The sequence below is a fragment of the Scyliorhinus canicula genome, chromosome 6 (genome assembly GCF_902713615.1).
Source record: "Scyliorhinus canicula chromosome 6, sScyCan1.1, whole genome shotgun sequence".
NCBI classification, from domain to species: domain Eukaryota; kingdom Metazoa; phylum Chordata; class Chondrichthyes; order Carcharhiniformes; family Scyliorhinidae; genus Scyliorhinus; species Scyliorhinus canicula.
In genome coordinates this window covers 31,946,935-31,973,719 of record NC_052151.1, presented here as the reverse complement: position 1 = coordinate 31,973,719, position 26,785 = coordinate 31,946,935, and the positions used below count along the sequence as shown (strand labels likewise).

The 26,785-nt window shown below is 45.3% G+C and overlaps 2 protein-coding genes across 3 annotated transcripts in view; one reads left to right on the top strand and one right to left on the bottom strand.

Annotated features, from left to right (window-relative positions):
- tpcn3 (two pore segment channel 3) overlaps positions 1-19,760 on the top strand; it is an 88,865-nt gene extending 69,105 nt beyond the window's left edge. The window contains exons 13-19 of one of the 2 annotated variants that reach the window (XM_038799123.1): positions 6,672-6,759; positions 12,986-13,055; positions 13,138-13,357; positions 16,394-16,484; positions 16,565-16,678; positions 16,759-16,871; positions 19,324-19,760. In XM_038799123.1, the coding sequence (XP_038655051.1) occupies positions 6,672-6,759; positions 12,986-13,055; positions 13,138-13,357; positions 16,394-16,484; positions 16,565-16,678; positions 16,759-16,871; positions 19,324-19,469 (842 nt within the window). In that variant the 3' untranslated portion in view covers positions 19,470-19,760. The remainder of the gene's footprint in view (positions 1-6,671; positions 6,760-12,985; positions 13,056-13,137; positions 13,358-16,393; positions 16,485-16,564; positions 16,679-16,758; positions 16,872-19,323) is intronic. The other variant, XM_038799124.1, reaches the window with a different exon arrangement.
- The window catches only part of bub1 (BUB1 mitotic checkpoint serine/threonine kinase), a 146,658-nt gene continuing 139,515 nt past the window's right edge, over positions 19,643-26,785 (bottom strand). Inside the window, exons 23-25 of the mRNA XM_038799122.1 lie at positions 22,679-22,856; positions 20,704-20,810; positions 19,643-20,611 (exon numbers count right to left, since the gene is read on the bottom strand). Of these exons, the coding sequence (XP_038655050.1) occupies positions 20,413-20,611; positions 20,704-20,810; positions 22,679-22,856 (484 nt within the window). The 3' untranslated portion in view covers positions 19,643-20,412. The remainder of the gene's footprint in view (positions 20,612-20,703; positions 20,811-22,678; positions 22,857-26,785) is intronic.

Genomic DNA, 26,785 nt, shown 5'->3' with positions numbered 1-26,785 from the left:
AGGGTAGGCTGCAGGGAGAGAATGTGGTGCTGGTGAATGTGTATGCCCCGAATTGGGATGACGCGGGTTTTATGAGGCGCCTGTTGGGCCTCATTCCGGGTCTGGAGGCAGGGGGCCTGATCATGGGGGGGGACTTCAATACAGTGCTCGACCCTGGGCTGGACAGATCGAGTTCCAGGACGAATAGGAGGCCGGCAGCGGCAGAGGTGCTAAGGGGGTTCATGGAGCAGATGGGGGGGGTAGACCCTTGGAGATTTGGCAGGCCAAGGGCGAGGGAGTATTCTTTTTTCTCCCACGTCCACAGGGTGTACTCCAGAATAGACTTTTTTGTACTGAGCAGGGGGCTGATTTCGAGAGTGCAGGACACGGAGTACTCGGCCATTGCGATTTCGGACCATGCACCACACTGGGTAGAGGTAGAACTGGGGGAAGCACGGGACCAGCGCCCGTTGTGGCGCCTGGATGTGGGGCTGCTGGCGGACGATGAGGTGTGCGGAAGGGTCCGGAAGGGCATTGAGAGATATCTGGGCACGAACGACACGGGCGAGGTGAAGGTGGGGGTAGTCTGGGAGGCCCTGAAAGCAGTGATCAGAGGAGAGCTGATCTCCATAAGGGCACACAGAGAAAGGAAGGAGAGGGAGAGACTGGTGGGGGAACTTATAGAAGTGGACAGGAGATATGCGGAGACACCAGAGGAGGGGCTGTTGAGGGAGCGGCGCAGTTTACAGGCCCAGTTTGACCTACTGACCACTAGGAAGGCGGAGACGCAATGGAGAAGGGCACAGGGCGCGGTCTATGAGTACGGGGAAAAGGCGAGCAGGATGCTAGCACACCAGCTGCGCAAGCGAGATGCAGCCAGAGAGATTGGGGGAGTGAGAGAGAAGGGAGGGAACGTAGTGCAGAAGGGGCAAGAGGTGAACGGGGTCTTCAGGGATTTCTACAGGGAATTGTACCGGTCTGAGCCAACCAGGAGGAGGGGGGGAATGGAGAACTTCCTCGATAGATTGAGGTTCCCAAAGGTCCAGGAGGAACGGGTGGAGGGGCTGGGGGCGCCGATAGAGCTGCAGGAGCTAGTTAAAGGGATAGGCCAGATGCAGGCGGGGAAGGCGCCGGGGCCGGATGGGTTCCCGGTGGAATTTTATAAGAAGTATGTGGACTTGGTGGGTCCAGTGCTGGTGCGAGCCTTCAATGAGGCGCGAGAGGGGGGGGTTCTGCCCCCGACAATGTCACAGGCCCTGATCTCCTTGATCCTGAAGCGGGACAAAGACCCTGTACAGTGCGGGTCCTACAGGCCTATCTCCCTCTTGAATGTAGATGCCAAACTGTTGGCAAAGGTCCTGGCAACCACAATAGAGGATTGTGTGCCAGGGGTAATCCATGAGGACCAGACGGGGTTCGTAAAGGGACGACAACTTAACACAAATGTCCGGAGACTGTTGAATGTGATTATGATGCCAGCAGTGGAGGGGGAGGCTGAGATAGTGGTAGCACTGGATGCGGAGAAGGCATTCGATAGGGTGGAGTGGGAATACCTGTGGGAGACGCTGGAACGGTTTGGGTTTGGGGAGGGATTTATCAAGTGGGTGAAGCTGCTGTATTCGGCCCCGATGGCGAGTGTGGTTACAAACGGGAGGAGGTCAGAGTATTTTGGGCTCCATCGGGGTACCAGGCAGGGATGCCCCCTATCCCCCTTACTATTTGCATTAGCGATCGAACCGTTGGCGATGGCACTGAGGGGTTCAGGGGGGTGGAGAGGACTGACAAGGGGAGGGGAGGAACATCGGGTATCACTCTATGCGGATGATTTGTTGTTATATGTGGCGGACCCGGAAGGGGGAATGCCGGAGGTAATGGAAATACTAGCGGAGTTTGGGGACTTTTCGGGATATAAATTAAATGTGGGTAAAAGTGAGGTCTTTGTGATACACCCGGGAGATCAGGGGGAGGGAATTGGGCGGCTCCCCTTTAAGAGAGCAGTAAAGAGCTTCAGGTACTTGGGGGTGCAGGTGGCAAGGAACTGGGGGACCCTCCACAAGCTGAACTTTTCAAGGCTGGTGGAGCAGATGGAGGAGGAGTTCAAGAGGTGGGACATGGTACCGCTGTCGCTAGCAGGGAGGGTGCAGTCAGTCAAAATGACGGTCCTCCCGAGGTTCTTGTTTCTGTTTCAGTGCTTGCCCATCTTTCTCCCCAGGGCCTTCTTCAAGAAGGTAACTAGCAGCATTATGGGCTATGTGTGGGCACATGGCACCCCTAGAGTGAGAAGGATTTTCTTGGAACGGAGTAGGGACAGGGGAGGATTAGCGCTACCCAATCTTTCCGGATACTACTGGGCGGCGAACGCATCGATGGTGCGCAAGTGGGTGATGGAGGGGGAGGGGGCAGCTTGGAAACGTATGGAGAGGGCGTCCTGCGGCAATACAAGCCTGGGGGCGCTAGTAACGGCACCATGGCCGCTCCCCCCCACAAGGTATACCACGAGTCCGGTAGTGGCGGCCACCCTGAAGATCTGGGGGCAGTGGAGGCGACACAGGGGGGAAGTGGGGGGTCTGATGGCGGCGCCACTGAGAGGGAACCACAGATTTGTCCCGGGGAACACTGGCGGGGGATTCCAGAGCTGGCACAGGGCGGGCATCAGGCAACTGAGGGACATGTTCATAGAGGGGAGGTTTGCGAGCCTGGGAGAGCTGGAGGAGAAATTTGAGCTCCCCCCGGGGAACACGTTTAGATACCTGCAGGTGAAGGCATTTGCCAGACGCCAGGTGGAAGGATTTCCCTTGCTTCCCGATAGAGGGGTGAGTGATAGGGTGCTGTCAGGGGTCTGGGTCGGAGAAGGGAAGGTCTCGGACATCTACAAAATAATGCAGGAGGTGGAGGAGGTATCGATAGAGGAGCTGAAAGACAAGTGGGAAGCGGAGCTGGGAGAGCAGATAGAAGATGGGACATGGGCGGATGCCTTAGAGAGGGTCAATTCGTCGTCGTCGTACGCAAGGTTGGGCCTCATCCAATTTAAGGTGCTGCACAGAGCCCATATGACGGGGACTAGGATGAGTCGGTTCTTCGGGGGTGAGGACAGGTGTGTTAGGTGTTCGGGAAGCCCTGCGAACCATGTACATATGTTCTGGATGTGCCCGGCACTGGAAGAGTTCTGGGAGGGGGTGGCGGGGACGGTATCGAGAGTGGTGGGAACCAGGGTCAAACCAGGGTGGGGGCTAGCGATTTTTGGGGTTGGGGTGGAGCCAGGAGTACAGGAGGCAAGGGAGGCCGGAATATTGGCCTTTGCGTCCTTGGTAGCTCGGAGAAGGATCTTGATTCAGTGGAGGGACACAAGGCCACCAAGTGTTAACACCTGGTTAAACGACATGGCAAGCTTCATCCAATTGGAAAGAATCAAATTCGCCCTGAGAGGGTCGGTACAGGGGTTCTTCCGGCGGTGGCAGCCCTTCCTTGACTTTCTGGATCAGAGATAGGAACTGGAGGCCGAAACAGCAGCAACCCGGGGAGAAAGGGGGGGGGGGAAAGGGAGGGGGGGGGGATAGCAACGAAGGGAGCACGTCAGCGGGGGGTCGCGGGCAATGACTGCCCGAGGCCATCGTCAGAAAGGGAAAAACGGTTTGGTTGCTAGACTGGTAGCGCGGGGGGGGGGGGGGGGGGGGGGGGGGGGTGCGCGCGGGGGAGGGCGTGGGGAGGATTTTCCAGGGGGGATTTGTTGTGTTATAATTTAAAATGTAGTAGGGGTAAATGTTTGTATCGAAAAATTTCAATAAAAATTATTTAAAAAAAAAAAAGAATAAGATAATGGCTTAACTCCACTTTCTGCCTGTTTCCCTTTACTCTGTTGTCGAACAAAAATCAGTCTAACTCCGCCTTGAATATCTTTAATGGCCCAGCCCCCACTGCTTGCTGGGGGAGAGAATTCCAAAGACTAATGGTCCCCAGAGAAGAAATTCCTCCTCCGCTCCTCCAGTGGTTAGCACTGTTGCTTCACAGCTCCAGAGTCCTACGTTCGATTCCCGGCTTGGGTCACTGTCTGTGTTGAGTCTGCACGTTCTCCCTGTGTCTGCATGGGTTTCCTCCGGGTGCTCCGGTTTCATCCCACAAGTCCCGAAAGACGTGCTGTTCGGTGAAGTGGACATTATGAATTGTCCTTCTGTGTACCCGAACAGGCGCCAGAATGTGGCGATGAGGGGCATTTCACAGTAAATTCATTGTAGTGTTAATGTAAGCCTACTTGTAACAATATTATTATCTTAAATGGGAGACCCTCTATTTTGAAACTGTGCCCTTTCGCACTAGGTTCCCCTACGAGTGGAAACCACCTTTCAGCACCTACCCTGTCAAACCCCTTCAGAATCTTTATATGTTTCAATATGATCCTATCTCCTTTTCTAAACTCCAATGATTAGAGGGTGAACCATTCTTCATAATACAAACTTCTCATTCTGGGAATCAGCTTAATGAACGTTCGTTAAACTACTTCCAATGCAGGTATAATAAATTTCATAAAATTTACAGTGCAGAAGGAGGCCATTCGGCCCATCGAGTCTGCACCGGCTCTTGGAAAGAGCACCCTACCCAGGGTAAACACCTCCACCGTATCCCCATAACCCAATAACCCCACCCAACACTAAGGGCAATTTTGGACACTAAGGGCAATTTATCATGGTCAATCCACCTAACCTGCACATCTTTGGACTGTGGGAGGAAACCGGAGGAAACCCATGCACACACTGGGAGGATGTGCAGACTCCACACAGACAGTTACCCAAGCCGGAATCGAACCTGGGACCCTGGAGCTGTGAAGCCATTGTGCTATCCACAAGGCTACCGTGCTGCCCACCTTATGTCCCTCCTTATGTAAGGTGACTGAGTATTCGGGTGGTCTCGCCCTGCATGGTTGCAGCAAGAATTCCCTAGTTTTATACTCCTATATCCGTGCGGTAAAGATCAGCATTCTGTTTGCCTTTCTAATTACTTATTGTATCTACATGCTGCCCTTTTGTGATTCATCTTCAAGGACACCTAGATCCCTCTGTATTTCAGCATTCTGTAGTCTCTCCACTTAAACAATATTCTGCTTTTTTTTATTCTTCCTGCCGAAGTGAACAGCCTCCTGCTTTCCCACATTTTTACCCCATCGCCAATTTTCTGCCCTATCCCGTAAACCTCTATATGTCCCTTTTGCGGATTCTTTGGGCTGAAATTTCCTTTGTTTTCCCCTAAAGTGCTGAACCAAGGTAGGGGAAGAGAAGTGCAGCTCGTTGGCTGCGCGGTTGGCTTTTCTCGCCATGTTGTCCAATACCTAGAAGAAGAAAATCCTGGAGGCTTGCCTCACGCTATCACACTGGTCGGCGTGACCTCACAAAGCCGGCAATGTCTGGTCTCCAGAGATCTGGGATCCCGACGTTAGGCTAACTGGCCTAAAGTTTTCTGCTTTCTGCCTCCTGCCTTTCTTGAACAAAGGTGTAAAACTTAAAGTTTTCCATTATGCTGGGACTTTCCCAGAATCTAGGGAGTTTTGGAAGATTGCAATGAATGCATCTACTGTCTGTGCACCCACTTCTTTTAAGACCATAGGCTGCAGGCCATTGGGTTCAGAGTTCTTCTTCGGAGATGGTGAACGGGCCTTTGGCAGTGAGGAGGTGAGTTACTCTCCATAGAATTGTCAGCCAAGGATCTGCTCTCGTCCCATGGTATTTCTTCAGCTAGTCCCAGTTCTGTTTTTAATTAATAATGATAAACTTTATTAGTGTCACGAGGAGACTTGCATTAATACTGCAATGAAGTTACTGTGAAAACCCCCTAGTTGTCACATTCTGGCGCCTGTTCAGGTACACAGAGGGAGAATTCAGAATGTCCAATTCCCCTAACAAGCACGTCTTTCAGGACTTGTGCCCCCCCCCCCCCCCCCCCCCAGGTATGTTGGGGCGAGGGTTAGATTCTCTTGTTGGAGATGATCATTGACTGCCACTTGTGTGGCATGAATGATCCTTGCCATTCATCAGCTGAAGGCTAAAGGCGGTCCAGGCCTTGCTGCATATGGGCACAGTTTGCTTCAGCATTTAAGGAGTTCCAAATGGAACCTCTTCCTATGTTCCTATGATCCTTCATTTAAATTAAGCAGTTGATGTTGGATAGGGTAGGAAATAACCCTTCATTGTTGCTGGGAACTCCCTCCCTAACAGCACAGTGGGTGTACCTACACATCCAACACTGAATCGGTTCAAGAAGGCAACTCACCTCCACCTTCTAAAGGGCAATAAATGCTGGCCTAACCAGCAATGCCCACATCCCCTGGATGAATTTAAAAGAAAAAAATACAACTACAACTATATTTGTTTCATGCTAACCATGACTCTATCCGATGGATAGTTTTCCACCCATTCCCATTGTCTTCAGTTATACATGGCCCCTTGATGCCACATATGGTCAAAAGCTGCCTTGCTGTCAGGGGCAGTCACTCTCCCCTCCCCTCACTTATTTCAAAGAGTTTTGTTCTAAGCCGTAAAATGAATATTGAGAATCAGCAGTGTTTATTAATATACTTTTTGATTTACAAACTTGCTGTCAATGGAATTCTTGGAAATATATAAAGGTTTAGTTCAGACAATTAAAATGCACTTACTAAACAATTGCCAGCCTTTTAATTTTGGGGTTCTCTTTTGCCCCCTCAGCTGGTGGATACAGCAGTCAACAGGTCTTGGATATTGTGTTCATCCTGAGAGTACTTCGATTAATCAGGATCATTGACAGTTTCCAGAGGTATAGACTGAACTTTGTACATGTTACCTTTGAGAGTCTGTGCTACATGCCCAGTAATGCATTGCTGGGGTGGGGGGGGGGGGGGGGGGGGATGTCTTTTCTGAGTTACATAGAAAGATAGAAAATAGAAGCAGGATGAGGCCATTTAACCCTCCGATCCTGCTCTACCATTCATTATAATCATGGTGATAATCGAGTTCAATACCCTGATTCTACCCCCCCCCCACCCCCTCCCCCCGCTCCATATCCCTTGATTACTTTAGCCCCAAGAGCTATATCCTATTTCTTCTTGAAATTACACAACAGTTTAGCCTCAACTACTTTCTGTGGTAGTGAATTCCATGGATTCAGTACTCTCTGGGTGAAGAAATTTCTCCTCACCTCAGTCCTAAAGGTTTACTAATTAGCCTCAAACTACGACTCCTAGTTCTGGACTCCCCTACCATCGAGAACCTTCTTTCTGAATCTACCCCGTCTAATCCGGTTTGAAACTTATAAAGTTCTATGAGACACCCCCACCCAACCACCTCACCCTTCTTAACTCCAGTGGTTATAATCCTAACCGATTTAGTTTCTCCTCCATGACCATTCCGCCATCCCAGGAATCAGCCTGATAAACCTTCGCTGTACTCCCTCCATAACAAGAACATCCTTCCTTAGATAAAGACACAACAGTTGCACACAATACTCCAGGTGTGGCCTCACCAATGCCCTTTACAATTATAGTAAATTATCTCTATTCCTATACTCAAATCCTCTTTCCAGGAAGGCCAACAAACCATTTGTCTTTTTTACTGCCTGCTGTACCTGTGTGGTCGCAGCAACAGATGCACGAGGACACCAAGGTCTCACTGAGTATCCACTTCTCTCAATTTACACCCATTCAAATAATAATCTGCCTTTCTATTTTTGCCACCAAAGTGGATAACCTCACATTTATCCACATTATACTGCACTTGCCATGCATATACCCACTCGCTCAGCCTGTCCAAATCCGGCTGAAGCATCTCTGCGTCCTCCTCACAGCTCACCCTCCCACCCAGCTTTGTATTCATCTACAGATTTGGAGATAATACATTTAATTCCCTCATCCAAATCATTAAAATATATAATGTGACAGTCTGGGTCCTAGCACAGATCCCTGTGGTACCCCACTAGTGTCTGCCTTCCACTCGGCAACAGACCCATTTATTCCAACTTTTTGCTTCCTGCTGACCAGCTTTGTATCCATCACAAGACACTACCCGTAATTCCATGTGCTTTAACTTAACATAGTAATCTGCTCTGTGAGACCTTGTCAAAAGCTTTCTGAAAGTCTAAATAAACCGCCTCCACTGCATCTCTCTTGTTAACTCTACTAGTTAGATCTTCAAAGAACTCCAATAGATTTGTCGAGCATGATTCCTCATGCATAAATCCCATGCTGATTTTGTCTGATATTACAACTGCTTTCCAAATGCTGTGCTATGAAATCCTTGATCATGGGAACTCACTGGTCTATAGGTCACTGTTTTCTCTGTACCTCCCTTTTGGAATAGCAGGGTTATATTAGTTACCCTGCAATCTGTAGGAACCGTTCCGAGTCCAAAGAATTTTGCAAAATAACCACCAATGGATCGAATATTTCTAGCATCACTTCCTTAAATACTCTGGGATGAAGATTATCAGGCCCTGGAGATTTATCCACCTCCAATCCTATTGATTTCTCCCAAACCATTTCTTAACTAATGCTAATTTCCTTCAACTCCTCTCTAAAACTGGTGTTGAAGTGCCAGTACATTATTCATATCTTCCTTTGTGCAGACAGAAGTAATGAATTCAAACTTTCTGGGCGCGATTCTCCGCCCCCCACGCCGGGTGGGAGAATAGCGGGAGGGCCTCTCGACATTTTTCACGCCCTCCCGCTATTCTCTTTCTCTCTCTCTTTCCCCCCCCCCCCCCCACACGCCACGAATCGCGAGCTGCGATTCTCCGAGACCGATGGGCCGAGCGGCCGGCCCTTCACTCCCGTTTCACCACGGCATCAAACACAGATCATGAAACGGGCGGCAGATGCCCGTTTGGGGCATCTAGAGGCCCGATTGGCACGGGAGCACCACGACTGTGCTCGGGAGGGGACAGGCCCGCGATCGGTGCCCACCGATCGTCGGGCCAGCGTCCAAAACAGACGCACTCTTTCCTCTCCGCTGCCCGGCATGATCAAGCCGCCATGCCTTGCTGGGCGACTGAGGAGAAAGACGTCAACTGCGCATGCGCGGGTTGGTGTTGTCGAACCTGTGCATGCGCGGCTGACGTCATCGGCCGCGTCAGCCGCCGTGAGACTTGACGTGCGGCCTTGACGACCGTCGTCAAGGCCGTGACGCACGGGGCCGCGCTCCTAGCCCCGCCCGGGGGGGAGAATCGGCCCCGGAAGTGGCCGTGAAGGCTGCTGTGGGTCACGGCCTGTCCCACGGCAGCCTTTACGATTCTCCGTATTTGCGGAGAATCTCGCCCTCTGTAAGGGGGCTACATTCATTTTTATCTATATTTTTCTCTTTACATACGTATAGAAACTCTATGGTCATGTTCCCCGCTAGCTTACTTTCATATTGTATTTTCCTCCTCTTAATCAAACCCTTAGTCTGCCTTTGTTGAATTTTAAACTGTTCCCAATCCTTAGGTCTATCACTTTTTCTTGCTAACTTGTATGCCTCTTCTTTGAATACTATCTCTAATTTCCCTTGTAAGCCACGGTTCCCTTTCTACTCTTGCACCAAAAGGAATAAACAACTTTTGGAGTTCACTCATTCTTGAATGCCTGCCATTGCCTGTCCATCATAGCCAACTCATGCCTAATACCATCATTGTTACCTTTATTGAGATTCAGGACTCTAGTCTTAGAATCAACTACCTCACTATCCACCACAATAAAGGATTCTATCATATTAGGGTTCTCTCACAACCATAATGCCAGTTAATCTTTTCTCATTGCACAACTCCCAATTTGAGATGGCATATTCTCTTGTTGGTTCTTCAATGTATTGGCCAGAAAACTATCCCATATACACTCCAGAAATTCCTCCCCTATTGCACGGTGATTAATTTGACTCGCCCATTTGGAAATTAAAGTCACCCACAATCACAGATGTTTCTTTTGACACAAATGCATCTCTGATTTCCTGTCTAATGCTACTCCCAACATTGCCACTGCAGTTTGGTGGCCGGTATACCACCCCTACAAATGATTTTTGCCCTGTGGTGTTTCTTAACTCAACCCATACAAATTCCACATCGTCTGTGCTAATATCCTTACTTAATATTTTAGCAATATTTTCTTTAATCAACAATGCAAGTCCATCACCTTTATTTTCTGTCTGTTGTTCCCAAAAACTGAATATCCCTCAATGTTTAGTTTCCATCCTTGGTCACCTTGGAGCCATGTCTCCGTAATCCCAACTATATCATACCCCTTTACATCTACCTGTGCAACTAATTCATCCATTTTATTTCAAATGCTCGGAGCATTTGGAACCTTAAGGCTAGTCCATTTTAACGCTCCTTGACCGGCCCCTACCATTTTTTATATTGTCGATATCTGATCCCTTGATTTCTCTGTCTAACACTTTTTCTATTTTCATTGCTGTCCTTTCTCTTGTTCTTGATTTTCCCCTGCTCTGAATTCTTACATGGGTTCCTATTCCCCCTACCATATTTGTTTAAACCCTCCCCAACAGCTCTAGCAAATAGCCCCCCAAGGACATCAGTGCCGGCCCTGCCCAGGGGTAACCCGTCCAGTTAGTGCAGATCCCTCCTCCCCAGAGCTGGCCCAAATGCCTCAGGAATCTGAAACCCTCCCCCTCACACCATCTCTTCAGCCATGTATTCATATGATATATTCTGCTGTTTCTACTCTGACGAGCATGTGGCACTGGTAGTAATCCTGAGATCCTACCTTTTGAGGTCTGACTTCTCAACTTTCTTCCTAACTCCCTAATTCTGCTTTCAGGGCCTCATCGCTTTTTAAACATAGAACATAGAACAGTACATCACAGAACAGGCCCTTCGGCCCTCAATGTTGTGCCGAGCCATGATCACCCTACTCAAACCCACGTATCCACCCTATACCCGTAACCCAACAACCCCCCCATTAACCTTACTTTTTTTTTAGGACACTACGGGCAATTTAGCATGGCCAATCCACCTAACCCAACCCAAACATATGTCATTGGTTCCGATGTACAACACGACCACCGGCGTTCAGCCTCCCCCTCTAGAATGTCCTGTAACTGCTCCAAGACATCCTTGACCCTAGCACCAGGAAGGCAACACGCCATCCAGGAGTTGTTTGCGGCCACAAAAACACCTATCTATTGCACTTGCAATCGAATCCTCTATAACTATTGCATTCCCACACTTTTTACTCCTCCCCTCTGCAGCAAAACCAACCGTGGTGTAACACGTTTGGTTGTTGCTGCTCTCACCTGAGAGATCATTTCCCTCAGCAGTATCCAACGTGGTATATCTGTTCTGCAGGGGAATGGTAGGTAGTGTGTTCACTTGGACTTGATCTGTCTTCCATTATGTGAAGATGTCCATGCCACCAGTTGTCCTTTCTCCAGTAAGAAGTAATCTAATTGCTTGAGCATTTGGTTGGAACTACCATCTAGTTCACTCATCTCATTAAGGGAAGGAAATCTGCCACCCAGACCCACATGGCCTAGCAAGCCACTCAGTTTAAGGTCAATTAGAAAATGAAGTGAAAATCGCTTATTGTCACAAGTAGGCCTCAAATGAAGTTACTGTGAAAAGCCCCTAGTCGCCACATTCCGGCGCCTGTTCGGGGAGGCTGGTACGGGAATTGAACCGTGCTGCTGGCCTGCCTGGGTCTGCTTTAAAAGCTAGCGATTTAGCCCAGTGTGCTAAACCAGCCCCTAAAGAGGATGGGCAATAAATGTTGGCCTTGCCAGTGACGCCCATATACCCATGAAAGAATATAAAATATGAACAAAGCTGTATCGTTGAGCTAAGCTCACTATTTTTCTTTCTCCATACAGTACCAATATAACGTGTTTAACCTCTAGTCCGTTGCCTGTGGATGCTCCAAGTACTTGATTTGTCATATTGATAACTGATATACGAATGCTTTCACAGCTTGGCCAGTAATCAATCCCAAACAAGGGTTATGTTCCTGGGAATCATATTCCCATGATGTTTAAGGTGCTGATTTGTTCCTAGTTTTTGAAATATTCAGGAAACAGATAGGATAGATGGAGACAAGCTACACCTGCAGGTTGAGGAGTTTAGGACTGTTGGGGTGCTGAGTAGATTAGCACTCTTCTACAAACTACAGTTGATGCTAGATCAAATGTTAACTTTCAACCTGAGATTGGTAGAATTTTTTTATTTTTTTTTTATAAATTTAGATTACCCAATTATTTTTTCCAATTAAGGGGCAATTTAGCGTGGCCAATCCACCTACTCTGCACATTTTGTTTTTGGGTTGTGGGGGCGAAACCCACGCAGACACGGGGAGAATGTGCAAACTCCACACGGACAGTGACCCAGAGCCGGGATCGAACCTGGGACCTCAGCGCCGTGAGGCGGTTGTGCTAACCACTAGGCCACCGTGCTGCCCAGATTGGTAGAATTTGGTTTACCAAAGTTATTAAGCGGTAAAGGACACAGACCGGTATATAGAATTAGTTCATAGATCCAATATGATCTCATTTGAATGGCAGAACAGACTCTAGAGAATAAATGGCCAACTCCTATTCCTATGTTTGAACCTTTATTCCTTTTTGGTTTTTTGGAGTTGCAAATCAGGACATTTCAAGTTATAATTTTATCTCTTGTTGTCGTTTGTCCTCTTCTGCCTGGTTTTCTTTGCTGCACTGTGAACAGCTGACAATTTCAGCAACTTGCTACAAAAGAAAAATGTCATACTTCCAAGAGCAGGCACAACTATCGGCAAATAGAGGCGTCCAAACATCGGTCGACATGATATCTTCCATGATTCTGGAATCGAGAAAACTTCTTCAATTTAAAAACAATTGTCCAAGGTTGAAAAACAGTTGCTTGTTTTGCTTTCTCAGTGTTATGACTTTAGAAGAAGTTCAGGTAAACATACAAGATTTTCAAAATTGGAGAGAGAAGGGAAAAGTTAAAGTGTGAAGGCCATTATACAGAATCTCTGAATGATTTTACTGTACCTATTTTTTTTAAAGTGTCTATATGTTTTCTTTTAAAGATTCCGGGTTCTACTGAGTACACTGATAAATCTTATTCCTACAATGCTAACCTATGCAGGACTTGTTGTGGTAAGTAATTATGCTTTTAGATATTTCAATTAATAAGCTCCCTTTAAAAAAAAATAATTAATTGAAATTAATTTTCTTTTAGGTCGTGTACTATATTTTTGCGATAATTGGAATGGAAGCGTTCAAAGGCAGAATTCGATTTTATGGTGCTAACTCCAGTGACCCTGCAGCCAAATATTGTGGAAATCTAGCACTGAAGGGTTCTCAGTTTGCTGCTCTTGGCTACTGCAGGAATAACTTCAATAATATTGTTTCGGCCTTCATTTTGCTGATTGAATTAACAGTGGTCAATCAATGGCATGATATCCTTTTTTTAAAAATTTACAAATAATTTTCCTTTTCCCTATTAAATTGAAGGTCTTGTGGGTTCGATCCGGCCCTGAGTAACTGTACATGTGGAGTTTGCACATTCTCCCCTGACTGCGTGAGTCTCACCCCCACAATCCAAAGATGTGGAGGGTAGGTGGATTGGCCACGCTAAGTTGCCCCTCGATTGGGGAAAAAAAGAAACGGGTACTCAAGTAAAAATGTGACTTTTTAATAAAAACCCTTAGTGTCACAAGCAGGCTTACATTAACACTGCAATGAAGTTGCTGTGAAAATCCCCTAGTTGCCACATTCCGGCGCCCGTTCGGGTACAATGAGGGAGAATTCGGAATGTCCAAATCACTTAACAAGCACATCTTTAAGGACTTGTCGGAGTAAACTGGAGCACCCGGAGGAAACCCACGTAGATACAGGGAGAAGATGCAGACCCTGGCGCTGTGAAGCAACAGTGATAGCCACTGTGTTCAGTAGGAGATAGATATACTTCTGATTATAAAAGGGGAAAAAAGAGGGATATGGGGAACAGGTAGGTAGGTGGATTTGAGACCAGGGAGAGATCAGCCATGAGCTGATTGAATGGCAGAGCAGGCTTGAAGGGCTGAATTGCCTACTTCTGCTCGTAATTCCTATGTTCCTATAATATCACTGGTCCCTGAATGAAGCAGTTAGATAGGTGCATTGCTCATGGGAAAATTGAGAAGTATCTTATGGGGTGTTAATGTAGTTAGAAAATTGGAACTATGAATAAAGAACTTCAAAGTGGAAAATTTAAACCCATGGCGCAGGGTTGCAATTCTGTTTTTGAGTGTATTTTAATCTGATTCTTGGAGAGGTCTCACAGACTTTGCTTATGAAATTTAATATATATCCTGATCAACCTATTAAGGCAATGATGCATCGGTCAAAAGGTGATTGTTTTCTTTGTATTATAAACGAAGATTAGATTCACTGAATCTAGCAACAATAGTAAGGAAATTGGATGTTGTGAAGATGTCCAGGAATAACATCATTAGGGCTTCTTTTACATATAGGGCCATGGTGTTCAGGGTGATCAATTCAGGGAACTCATGAAACCAGCAGAGAGACTGTGTTTGTTGTTTATACTTCTTGGCCCAAATAATAAACTATTAACATGCCCTTCCCAAGCTATGCACAAACATATGTTAGGAATGATAATATCATGAATGTGTAATTCTGGAGGTACTAAAATTAAATATACCCAATTCATGAAGGCACTTCAGTTAAGAACCAATTTATGTGGCCTCCATTGACTAAAGAGATTCCCAAAGAGATGAAAACCATGTAGTAGGTGTGGAGCAGTTCAGGAAACTATTTTGCGTAATTATCCCTTTTTGAATATACCACATTGTGGGAAAGTGAATGGATGAAGTAGATAGCGATATCTTTGAAGTTTACTTTGGAGTAATGTTAATTTGGGAAAATGGAATTTTATAGAAGGTGAATGTAATTCTTCAAAAATGGTTTGCGCAATACGAGGGCAATAATGCAGGAGGCCTGGGGGTATGAGCGTTTGGCTGAATGGGCAACAGCCTTTTTGAGTTACTGTTCAGTCTCCTTTAGTTTTTCATTTGTTCATGGGATATTCAGATCACCAGCAGGCTGTTTTGTCCTGGATGGTGTTCAGTGTCTTGTGTTGTTTGAGCTATGCTCATCCAGGCAAGTGAAGAGTATTCCATCCCACTCCAAGCTGGTGTCTTGTAGATGGTGGACATCTTTTGGGGAGTCAGGAGGTGAGTTTCTTGCTGCAGGATTCCCAGGTCCTGACCTCTTGTCGCCACAATATTTTCTGGCTGGGTCAGTTCAATTTCTGTTCAATGGTAACCCTCAAGATAACCAACATGGAATTTTTAGCTGTGGTGATGCCATTAAATGTCAAGGGGAAGTGGTTATATTTTCTCTCGTTGGAGATGGTCATTGCCTGGCATTTGTGTAGTGCAAATGTTATTTGTCACCATTGGACCTAACCTGAATTTTGTTCGGGTCTTGCTTAAGTATCTGAAGAACTGTGAATGGTACTCAATATTGTCAATCATTGAATATCCATACTTTTGACCTTGCGTTGGAGAGAAGAGTGGCAATGAAGCAACTGAAGATGATTGGGCCTAGGTTACTACACAGAGGAACTCTTGCAGTGATGTCGTGGGACTGAGATGTTTGCCTCCAACAATTGCAATCATCTTCCCTTGTGCTAGGTATGACTCCAACCAGTGAAGAGTTTTCCCTTGATTCCCATTTGCTAGAATGCTAACTCTGGTCAAATTCTGCTTTTATGTCACTGTCACTTCTTCCCCTCTGGAATTTAGCTCTTTTGTCCATGTTTCAACCAAAACTGTAATGAGGCCTGGAGCAGTGTGCAGTGGCAGAACCCAAACTGAGTATCAGAGAGCAGGTTATTCTGGAATAAATGTCACCTGATAAGATGGCAGTGAATCTTGAATCGCTTTACTGATTGAGAGTAGATTGATGGGACCGGATTGGATTTGTTCTGCTTTTCCTGTGGACAGGACCTACCTGGGTAATTTTCCGCAATGTCGGGCAGATGCCCATGTTCGACGTGATATCATGACATTTTGTGGAGTCTGGAATCATTGTGGAGTTTGGAATCATTTACTCATATTGGCTTTTATTTCGAGATTTTTAAAAACAGAATTCAAATTGTCATGGAGAATTACTCTTGAGTTCTTACTCCCTGAATTACAAATCCAATTTTAGTTCCATTGATGATTGAATAACACATTGAATTGACTTGGTGGATGACTCGCATTAATATTTGAAATAGAGTCAGCGTTTCCTAAATGCGTGGTCGTGTTACATTCCCGTAACAGCCTCCCCGAACAGGCGCCGGAATGTGGCGACTAGGGGCTTTTCACAGTAACTTCATTTGAAGCCTACTCGTGACAATAAGCGATTTTCATTTCATTTTTCCTATAGTTCACTCTCTCACTTATCACCTTCACTAATTTTGTTTTTGGATTCCTTGACAATAATACTTCTTGCAACTGGATTTGTGAAAGTAACTCACTTAACTGCAAGGATCTTCTTTGTCGTGTTTCATATAATGGTTGTTATTATACTTATCAAGTAAGTCCAATATGGTGACTTTTTGAATTGCACAAATATTTTTGTTAACATGAATGATTGATTTTTTTCTTCTTCGAAAGTATCTTTATAGCATTTGTGTTGGAAGCATTTTTTGTGGAATACTCATTGGCAAGAAGTGCAGTAGAAACTGCTGTTGAGAGAAAAATTCAAGAGCTTGAAATGGGAGATTGCATGTAAGTAAAGCAGGGATAAGTGTGTTATTCAAAAGTTCAATGTGTCAAATATCCTTTTCAAACATACAGATTCAATTTAGGGACCGCCCAGCTGGAAACCTAGTTGAGGCTATGGAGACAAATGAAAATGATCTTGGCAATACTGGTGATAAAGACTTGAAATCCGGACTGAGATTTAAAATAGCTTCAATTAGTAAGTATATATATATATATATAAAATTTATTATTTTTCCCCCACTATAAATGAAAGCTGCTGCTATCTGAACCAGGTTCTTAATATCCCACTGCCTTGAGTGTTTCACTCTGCCTCCCCATTTGAACCACCCTCCTTCATATCACCATGTCAGAAGGAAACAAGATCACTAAATATTTAGACATGAGATCAGTTTCACTGCAACTATTATGTACTACCATGTGCATTCAAAGATCCAATATTCATTTAATTTGGATACAAACAACTGAGGCAGTGGGATTTTAAAATATTTTATTCAAGGCATTTACATATAAACAAAATAAAGCAGAAGAAAAATCATACATTATAAATAACCCAGCATCCATTCTTTTCCCCCCTGCTCCCCCAGTATTGCCCTTTTCTCCCATTCTGCCTCTCCATTTTAATCCCCTTACCACCCCTCCCTTTGCTAATCCCTCAAATTTCTCTAAAGAATTCAATAATCCACCTCCGAGCGAACTCATCGACCGACCCCCTCAAGACGAACCTGACCTCTAGCCTCAGGAATTCCACCAGGTCGCTCATCCACACCCCCGCTGTCGGCGGCTCCGAGTCCCTCCATCCAAATAAAATCTGTCTCTGGGATATCAGGGATGACAAAGGCCAATCAGCCTCTCTCTCTTCCCCCTGGTTTTTCCGACACCCTGACTATCGCTACCTCTGCACTTGGGGCCACCTTCACCCCGAGCACCTTGGACATTATGTCCGCAAACCCCTTTAGCTTCGAACATACCACAAACCATGTGGACGTGAATAGTGGGTCTCCCCGTGCACCGACCACGCCCTCTAAAATCTACTCATCTGCGCTACCATCATATGTGCCCTATGGACTACTTTAAACTGAATTAGGCTTAGCCTCACACATAACAAGGATGCATTTACCCTCCGCAGGGCGTCAGCCCACGTTCCGATCTCTACCTCCCCTCCCAACCCCTCCATTTACGTTATGTCCCCCACCAGGGCCCCCTCCGAGTCTATCAACTCCTTGTAGACCCCGGACACTTCCTCTCTCCATCTTATCCCCCCACTGTACCTTATCCTGCAAACCCAGGGGCAGCAGCCCAGGAAAGGATGAGATGTCTCTTTACAAAATCCCGGACCTGCAGGTACCTGAAACCAATCCGCCTGGGCAACTTTTAGTTTTCCTCCAGGTCCTCCAACTTTGCAAATTTGCCCCTTATAAACAGATCACCAAATCGCTCATTCCCTGCCTGCTGCCACCCCCGAAATCTCATATCTGGCGCAAACCTATGGTTCTCGCAGATTGGTACCCACGCCGAGACACCCTCCAGTCCCAAATGCTGCCTCCACTGCCCCCATATCCTTGAGGCCGATACTACCACTGGGCTCACCGAGTGCCTGGCCGGTGAGAACGGCAGAGGCACTAACAACAAAGACCTTAAACTTGTTCCCCTACACAAAGCTGCCTTCATCCACCCCCATGCTGACCCCTCCCTCGCAGCCCATTTCCTGATAGTGACAATGTTCACCACCCAGTAATAGTTTATATTCGGGGCAGCATGTGGCACAGTGGTCAGCACTGGGACTGCAGCGCCGAGGACCTGGGTTCAAATCCCGGCCCTGGGTCACTGTCTGGGTGGAGTTTGCACATTCTCCCCCTGTCTGCGTGAGTTTCACCCCCACAACCCAAAGATGTGCAGGCTAGGTGGATTGGCCATGCTAAATTGCCCCTTAATTGGAAAAAATGGTTCCTCTAATCATATTCGGCAACGGCAGCCCCCTCCTGAAAAGTCATCCTGACCTGCAGGGTCTTCCCTGACCAGACAAACCCAGAGATCAACGCGTTGACCTTTTTGAAGAACGACTTTAGGACAAAGAGTGGGAGGTTCTGAAACGCAAACAGAAACCTTGGCAGCACCATAATTTTTACTGTCTGCACCTGAACCGGCCAAATTCCTCGTGTCCCCAATGGGTCCAAAATGTATAGCAACAAAACTGTTTGATGGGACTTGTGGCTAGAGAATTCTGGCCCATTCGCTGGTGGCAGGTCTCTGGCCCCTCCCATGGGTTATGTGGCAGCATGCAGTGGCTTCAATGGGAAATCAGCGACTGGGAGGCTGGAGAATCCAGCCCATAAATTTCAAGATAGATGTTTTCCACCCAATTCCTAATGCATAATTTCTCATACCATGAGAACTGCCAAAATGCAATAAATACTGGCTTACCCAGCAATGCCCACATTCCATTAATGAGCACATCATATGGCTTCTCAGGATCTTGTGTTACTCCATAAATTCTGCATAACTCCCTTAATTGTGCAGTGGGAGTCAAGCCAAAAAGGATTTTAATTGCAAGTGATACATCTGCGCGTGTCATTGGAGATTTGTTTGGTTACAACTAGGTTTTGGGTCAGTCACTGCTAATAAGGATTTTTCCAATGGCCCTGTTGTAGGATACAAGACTGTTGATGCCTTGCTGCAACATATGTTTGAAGAAGAGTTAAAACCAGAAGATGAAATACCAACGCTGGAAGAAATTGATAATCTTTCACCAGATGATTACAAACCCAAGCAGCCCACTTTTGATAGTATAGCCTAACTTGTTTGCAAATGCTCATGTCATCGATTCAAATTGAAAATTGTGCCTGTCTGCTTTGACATGTATTCTCAACTGGAAACCATAGTATAGGATGTAAAGGGTGATCCTATTTTTGAGCAATACGTACTTGACATGAAGACAATTGTGGATCCAAATGAACTCATGCATTAAAATGATTTCCATTGTTTTTATTTCTCAAGTAACCCTTTGTTAAATACAAAACAAGCATGATCATGTGTTTGTTAATGACAGTCAAACATCCTTTGATGATATACTTTGTTACAGGTGTTTTAAAAAAAAAAGATTACTGAAATAAGACCTTCCAGTCAGTCTATAATGGATGATGATACTTCTGGTTAGAATGAAATTATTGTTGTGCTCTAGGTAGGCTGTAAGCATTATAAGTGAGGATCCTGAAACACCATCATTGCTGGTTCTTAATCTTCGATACAAAAGGAAATACCCTAGTCTCAATTTGAATTAATTTAGAACTCCATAGACCTTGATGTGCAACCGATGCTGTTCCACTTTTCCAAGATGACTTGACTATTGTCTAATTCATAGTGAGTAAAATTCTCAATTAATCTCTTCCTTAAACTCTGCTCTATACCGTAATGAAATGTTTAAAAGATTTTGATCTTAAATACGCATAAATCTGACAGGAGAAAATGCGATCTAGCCATGGGTTAAAATCACTGCTGTTTGTGATAAACTTCACTTACTAGTCCAAATCTTCTACATGTAGATTGTCAGGCAGTTTAGTTCCAAACAACTAGAAAAATGCTACATGCACTGGAATGAGTAAAGGTGCAACTTGGGACCAAAATTGATGTCAAAAGCTTTAATCTAGATTCAACCATGAGCTCTTAATGTATAGCAATGCATAACATAACAATGAAATACAAAGCTCTTTCTATTTACACAAGCCAGACTTATTTTCAGTTTACATTCTTTGTGAAGGTTTATTTTCAAGTAAAAGTGACATTAATCGCCGCCGAAGTGATTTTAGTTTCTTTGTGTATTGTTCCTTAAAGAGTGACACCAGCTTTTCCCGTAGATCTCGAAGTGATGGCAGAGTCTGGCAGTTGGGAATATATAACAAGGTATTAAAGAAATTATTCCACATATCTGCATGATGACCTCTGAAACAAAAAAAATAGTTCAGAGATACATGAAATAACATCACATCTGGTTAGGGTAACAATTCCAGATTGGTTGGGAATACAAAACTGACCTTTGAAAAGTTGCATTGACCTTCCAGACACCCTGTTCCTTCTTTAATTTCAGGTAAGTGCCAAAGAGAAGGCAGTGAACTGTGGCAGCAATTCCAAAGTAGTCTGTCTAAAGTCACAAAGAAGCAAGCATGTTAGCTGCAAAATAGTTTTTGGGGGCTTCAGACAAGCTTTGCATAATTCCCTGATTGATTTAATAAATAAATGAAACATAAGAAAAGCTTGATCAATTAAAGAAGCAAATAATAGGGTAAAATTCATGGAAAAGTACTTGTTTTTGATTCAGTCTTGAAATCAGTGTTCTGGCAGACCAACATTTATTGCCTATTCCTAATTGCCTTTCAGAAGGTGTTGGTAAGTTGCTATCTCAAATGGCTGTTGTTCATGTTCACTTACAGTGCTGATAGATGTTGCATGTCCATTCACTGGGCCTCAAAGACACTCTGAACATTGTGTTTATTAGTAATACAACTATAATTGGGTATATCCCAAAATTATAACTCCATGCATGCTTCTACCCAGCTCTTTCTTCAGTCCACAACTCACTCTGGTCTCAGATCATGTCTCTTTACATCACATTGGGTGGTATCATTTCTCAGCCCATATTAACCCTCAAGAAAAAAAGGAAGTTCCAGGAGACCCAGTGGCATTGAAGGCACAACTACATAGCTCCCAGGCAGGACAGTATGTAACTTGGAAGGGAAACTTGCAGGTGGTGACTTTCCCAGGCATTTGCTACCCTTGCCCTTCTAGGCAGTTAAGTTCACAGGACTGTAAAGTGCATCTGCAGAACTCTTAAGAATTGCTGTGGCACTTCTTGTCGGTGGTACAATCTGTCGTCACTGTGTGCATCAGTGGTGGAGGTGGTGCTGATCGCGCAGGATACTCTGTCCTAGATTTTGAGTATTGCTGGAACTGCATTCATCCAGGTGAGGGGAAAACATTCCAGGATATGCCTGACTTGTATCTTACCGGGTGGACAGGCGGCGAGTTGCTCACCATAGAATTCCCAGCCTCTGACCTTGTGTTTTTGGTTAATGGTAACCCCCAAGATGTTGATTGTAGGGAATCATCAGGATGGTTATACTTGTATTGAAGACTAATTGCCTGGCACAAATGTTACTTGCCACCTACCTGCCCAAACCCAAATGTTGGCTGCATGTAGCAAGATTTGGACACATGTACCCTCAGTATGAGTCATGCAGGCTTGCTGCTCTTATAATAATAATCTTTATTAGTGTCACAAGCAGGCTTACATTAATACTGTGAAAATCCCCTAGTCACCACATTCCAGCACCTGTTCTGGTACACTGAGGGAGAATTCAGAATGTCCAAATGACCTAACAAGCACGTCTTTTGGGATTTGTGGGAGGAAATCGGTGCACCCAAAGGTAACCCACCAGACTCTACGTAGACAGTCACCCAAGCGGGAATTGAACCTGGGAACCCTAAAGCTGTGAAGCAACAGTGCATTGATGAGACAGCTGTAGGTGGGTAACTGCTGAGGATCTCCTGCTGTGCTGTTGAAGAGCGGAGATGATTGACATCAAACAACCCACATCCACCTTCCATTCCGCTAGGTAGAACTCCACCTAACTGATTTCTATTGACTTAGATTTTTCTAGGGATTCTTGATGTGACACTGTCAGATGTTGCCTTGATGACGAGGGCAGTCACGCTTGCCTCTGCTGTTTAGTTCCTTTGTCGAGGTGTGAACTAAGGTTTCAATAAGGTCCGCAGTAAGGACGTTACTGTGGGGTAACTGCAACTTGCTATCACTTTGCTGATTGTGAGCAGACTAATGGTGTGATAACTGGAGCTAGATTAGGTTTGTTCTCCTTTCTGGGGACTGCACATAGTTGTCCTATTACAAAGTTATACAAAAGATCAACAATAGATACAAAAAAATACAGTTCTTAATTGTGGTATAGCTAAGGAGCGTGTATGTAGAAGTTCAAAAGTAAAACAATGACATACCTGGAATGTCCAAGGTTTTTCTGACAGCATTTCGATACACTGGAAGCCTGATGTCTTACAATTTTCCACAAAAACTGTATTTGGAGGGAATAACTTCATATCTATACTTTGACCGAAGTCAATCAATATGAATCCTTGGGATAAGGTATCATCAACACTGCCGACATCATCCAGGAACCTAGATTTAACATATATTAGAGTCAAAACTTTAGACCAATTTAGTGTCAGAAATTTCAAGGTTCAGAAACATCAAGGTAAGTATTTGGACTGTCCCCAAATTGAAAATATAGTTTTTCTCATAAACAAAATGTCAATATAGACTAATTTATATAGCACCTTTAATATAATAAAACAGCCCAAGGCACACTGTAAAACAAAATGGACAACAGCATACAGCAATTTAAGACAGATGATTAAAAGTTTGGCCAGTGGTGAGTTTTATGGGGAATTAGAGAGGTGGAAAATGAGGTAGAGATGTAGAAGGGAAGACCAGAGCTCCGGGCCCAGGCAAATGAAGGTGAGGTCACCAATTGCAAAGTGGTTAAAATCAGGGCTCAAGTGGCCAGCATTAGACAAGTGCAGATATCTCAAGAGGGTTGATAACAAGGATGAGAATTTTAAAATCAAGTCAGTGCTTAACTGGGAGCTAATGTCGGTCAGTCATTATGAAGTTCTTCAAGAGGTTGGTCAGAAGACACATCAATTCCATACATCCAGAATGCCTTGATCCACTGCAATTTGCATACCTCTACAATGGATCCACATCAGACGCCATCTCCCTGGCCCTGCACTCATCCCTGGAGCATCTCGACAACAAGGACTCCTATGTCAGGCTCCTATTCATGGACTACAGCTCCGCATTCAACATCATATGGCCAAGCTCATATCAAACCTCCAAAGCCTAGGATATGGCTCCTCCCTCTACAACTGGATCCTCAACTTCCTGACCATAGACCACAATCAGTAAGGAAAAACAACAACACCTCCTTCACGTGAGTCCGCAAGCATGTGTACTTAGCCCCCTACAATATACACACATGGCTGTTTGGCAAAATTTGACTCCAACTCCGTCTACAAGTTTGCTGATGGATCCCAGGAGGGAGATAGAGAACTAGTGGCGTAGTGTAACGACAACAATCTCTCCTTCAACGTCAATAAAACTCTGGTCACTGACTTCAAGAAGGTGGTCACTGACTTCAGGAAGGTGGAGATGGTTGACAGCTTCAAATTCCTAGGTGTGCACATCATCAACAATCTTCCTGGTCCACCCACATCGATGCAACAACCAAGAAAGAACAACAGTGCCTATACTTCCTCAGGAAACTAAGGAAATTCAACATGTCCACATTGTTACCAATTTATACAGATGCACCATAGAAAGTTTGGCCCAAGCCCGTAAGAAACTACAGAGATGCAAGGTGGGGTTGGCGTCAGGGGAGCAGGTGGTGTGTGGTTGTTTATTGAATTGTTTTGTTCTTCTGTTTTATTTTTAAAAAAAGAAACGAGTCATGAACACAACCCAGTCCATCACACAAAACCGCCTCCCATCCATTGACTCTGTCTAAACCTCCCGCTGCCTTAGGAAAGCAGGCAGCAAAATCAAAAGACCCTCCAAACTGGGTTATTCTCTCTTCCACTGGGCAGGAGATACAAAAGACTGAGAACACACACTAACAGGTTCAAAAACTGCTTCCTTCCCACTGACTCCTCAATCACCCTCGTATGGACTGAATTGATGTCTTCACACATCTTCTCTACTGAATAGTACTGCACTCTGTGACCTGCCTGTGTCCATGTATGTCCTATGTTTTTTCACGTATGGAACGATCTGTCTGGACTGTATGCAGAACAATACTTTTCATTGTCCCTCGGAACACATGACAATAAATCAAATGTAAATCTAGGTGTGGGTTAGCGTTTTCCAACTCCCCCCCCCCCCCCATTATCCCCTTTTATCAACTTACCGACCTTCGCGACCCACGGCATGTTTGCTTACCCAGTCAATCCTGAGTCAAGGCACAGTTTGGGACACAAATGTTTTTGCCCCAGGCAAGGGAGTGCAAGAAAATGATCTAGTTTTCCGGCTCCTAATGACTATCCAGTAGCCCCTATTGCATTTAACTTGTCAGTATTGAGCGAGGTCAGGATCAGACATACCTGCGCTGACTTATCTATAAATGTTCACTGTCCAGGGTCACACATGAAGAATAGTTACTCATGAGAGAAACTGGAGGTATTCTGCCTTATATGTTCAATGGCCAATTTTAACCAGGTGTTCTCTATCTTAGGCGGAGTACTGGGCCACCTAATAGTTCTAGGGATGTAGAGAAAAGGATGGCGAAGATGATTCTGGAAAAGAGCGAAAGTAACAGGGTAGTTGTTATGGGAGACTTTAACTTTCCAAATATTGACTGGAAAAGATATAGTTCGAGTACATTAGATGGGTCGTTCTTTGTACAATGTGTGCAGGAGGGTTTCCTGACACAATATGTTGACAGGCCAACAAGAGGCGAGGCCACATTGGATTTGGTTTTGGGTAATGAACCAGGCCAGGTGTTAAATCTGGAGGTAGGTGAGCACTTTGGAGACAGTGACCACAATTCGGTGATCTTTACGTTAGTGATGGAAAGGGATAAGTATACCCCGCAGGGCAAGAGTTATAGCTGGGGGAAGGGCAATTATGATGCCATCAGACATGACTTAGGATGTGTAGGTTGGAGAAGTAGGCTGCAAGGGTTGGGCACACTGGATATGTGGAGCTTGTTCAAGGAACAGCTATTGCGTGTTCTTGATAAGTACGTACCAGTCAGGCAGGGAGGAAGGGGTAGAGCGAGGGAACCGTGGTTTACCAAAGAAGTGGAATCTCTTGTTAAGAGGAAGAAGGAGGCCTATGTGAAGATGAGGCGTGTAGTTTCAGTTGGGGCGCTTGATAGTTACAAGGAAGCGAGGAAGGATCTAAAGAGAGAGCTAAGACGAGCAAGGAGGGGACATGAGAAGTCTTTGGCAGGTAGGATCAAGGAAAACCCAAAAGCTTTCTATAGGTATGTCAGGAATAAAAGAATGACTAGGGTAAGAGTAGGGCCAGTCAAGGACAGTGGTGGGAAGTTGTATGTGGAGGCTGAAGAGATAAGCGAGATACTAAATGAATACTTTTCGTCAGTATTCACTCAAGAAAAAGATAATATTGTGGAGGAGAATGCTGAGACCCAGGCTATTAGAATAGATGGCATTGAGGTGCGTAGGGAAGAAGTGTTGGCAATTCTGGACAAGGTGAAAATAGATAAGTCCCCGGGGCAAGATGGGATTTATCCTAGGATTCTCTGGGAAGCCAGGGAAAAGATTGCTGAGCCTTTGGCTTTGATTTTCATGTCATCATTGACTACAGGAATAGTGCCAGAGGACTGGAGGATAGCAAATGTGGTGCCTTTGTTCAAGAAGGGGAGTAGAGATAACCCCGGTAACTATAGGCCGGTGAGCCTCACGTCTGTTGTGGGTAAAGTCTTGGAGAGGATTATAAGAGATACGATTTATAATTATCTAGATAGGAATAATATGATTAGGGATAGTCAGCATGGTTTTGTGAAGGGTAGGTCATGCATCACAAACCTTATCGAGTTCTTTGAGAAGGTGACTGAACAGATAGTCGAGGGTAGAGCAGTTGATGTGGTGTATATGGATTTCAGTAAAGTGTTTGATAAGGTTCCCCACGGTCGGCTATTGCAGAAAATACGGAGGCTGGGGATTGAGGGTGATTTAGAGATGTGGATCAGAAATTGGCTAGTTGAAAGAAGACAAAGGGTGGTGGTTGATGACAAATGTTCAGAATGGAGTTCAGTTACAAGTGGCGTACCACAAGGATCTGTTCTGGGGCCATTGCTGTTTGTCATTTTTATAAATGACCTAGAGGAGGGCACAGAAGGTTGGGTGAGTAAATTTGCAGACGGCACTAAAGTCGGTGGAGTTGTAGACAGTGCGGAAGGATGTTGCAGGTTACAGAGGGACATAGATAAGCTGCAGAGCTGGGCTGAGAGGTGGCAAATGGAGTTTAATGTAGAGAAGTGTGAGGTGATTCACTTTGGAAAGAATAACAGGAATGCGGAATATTTG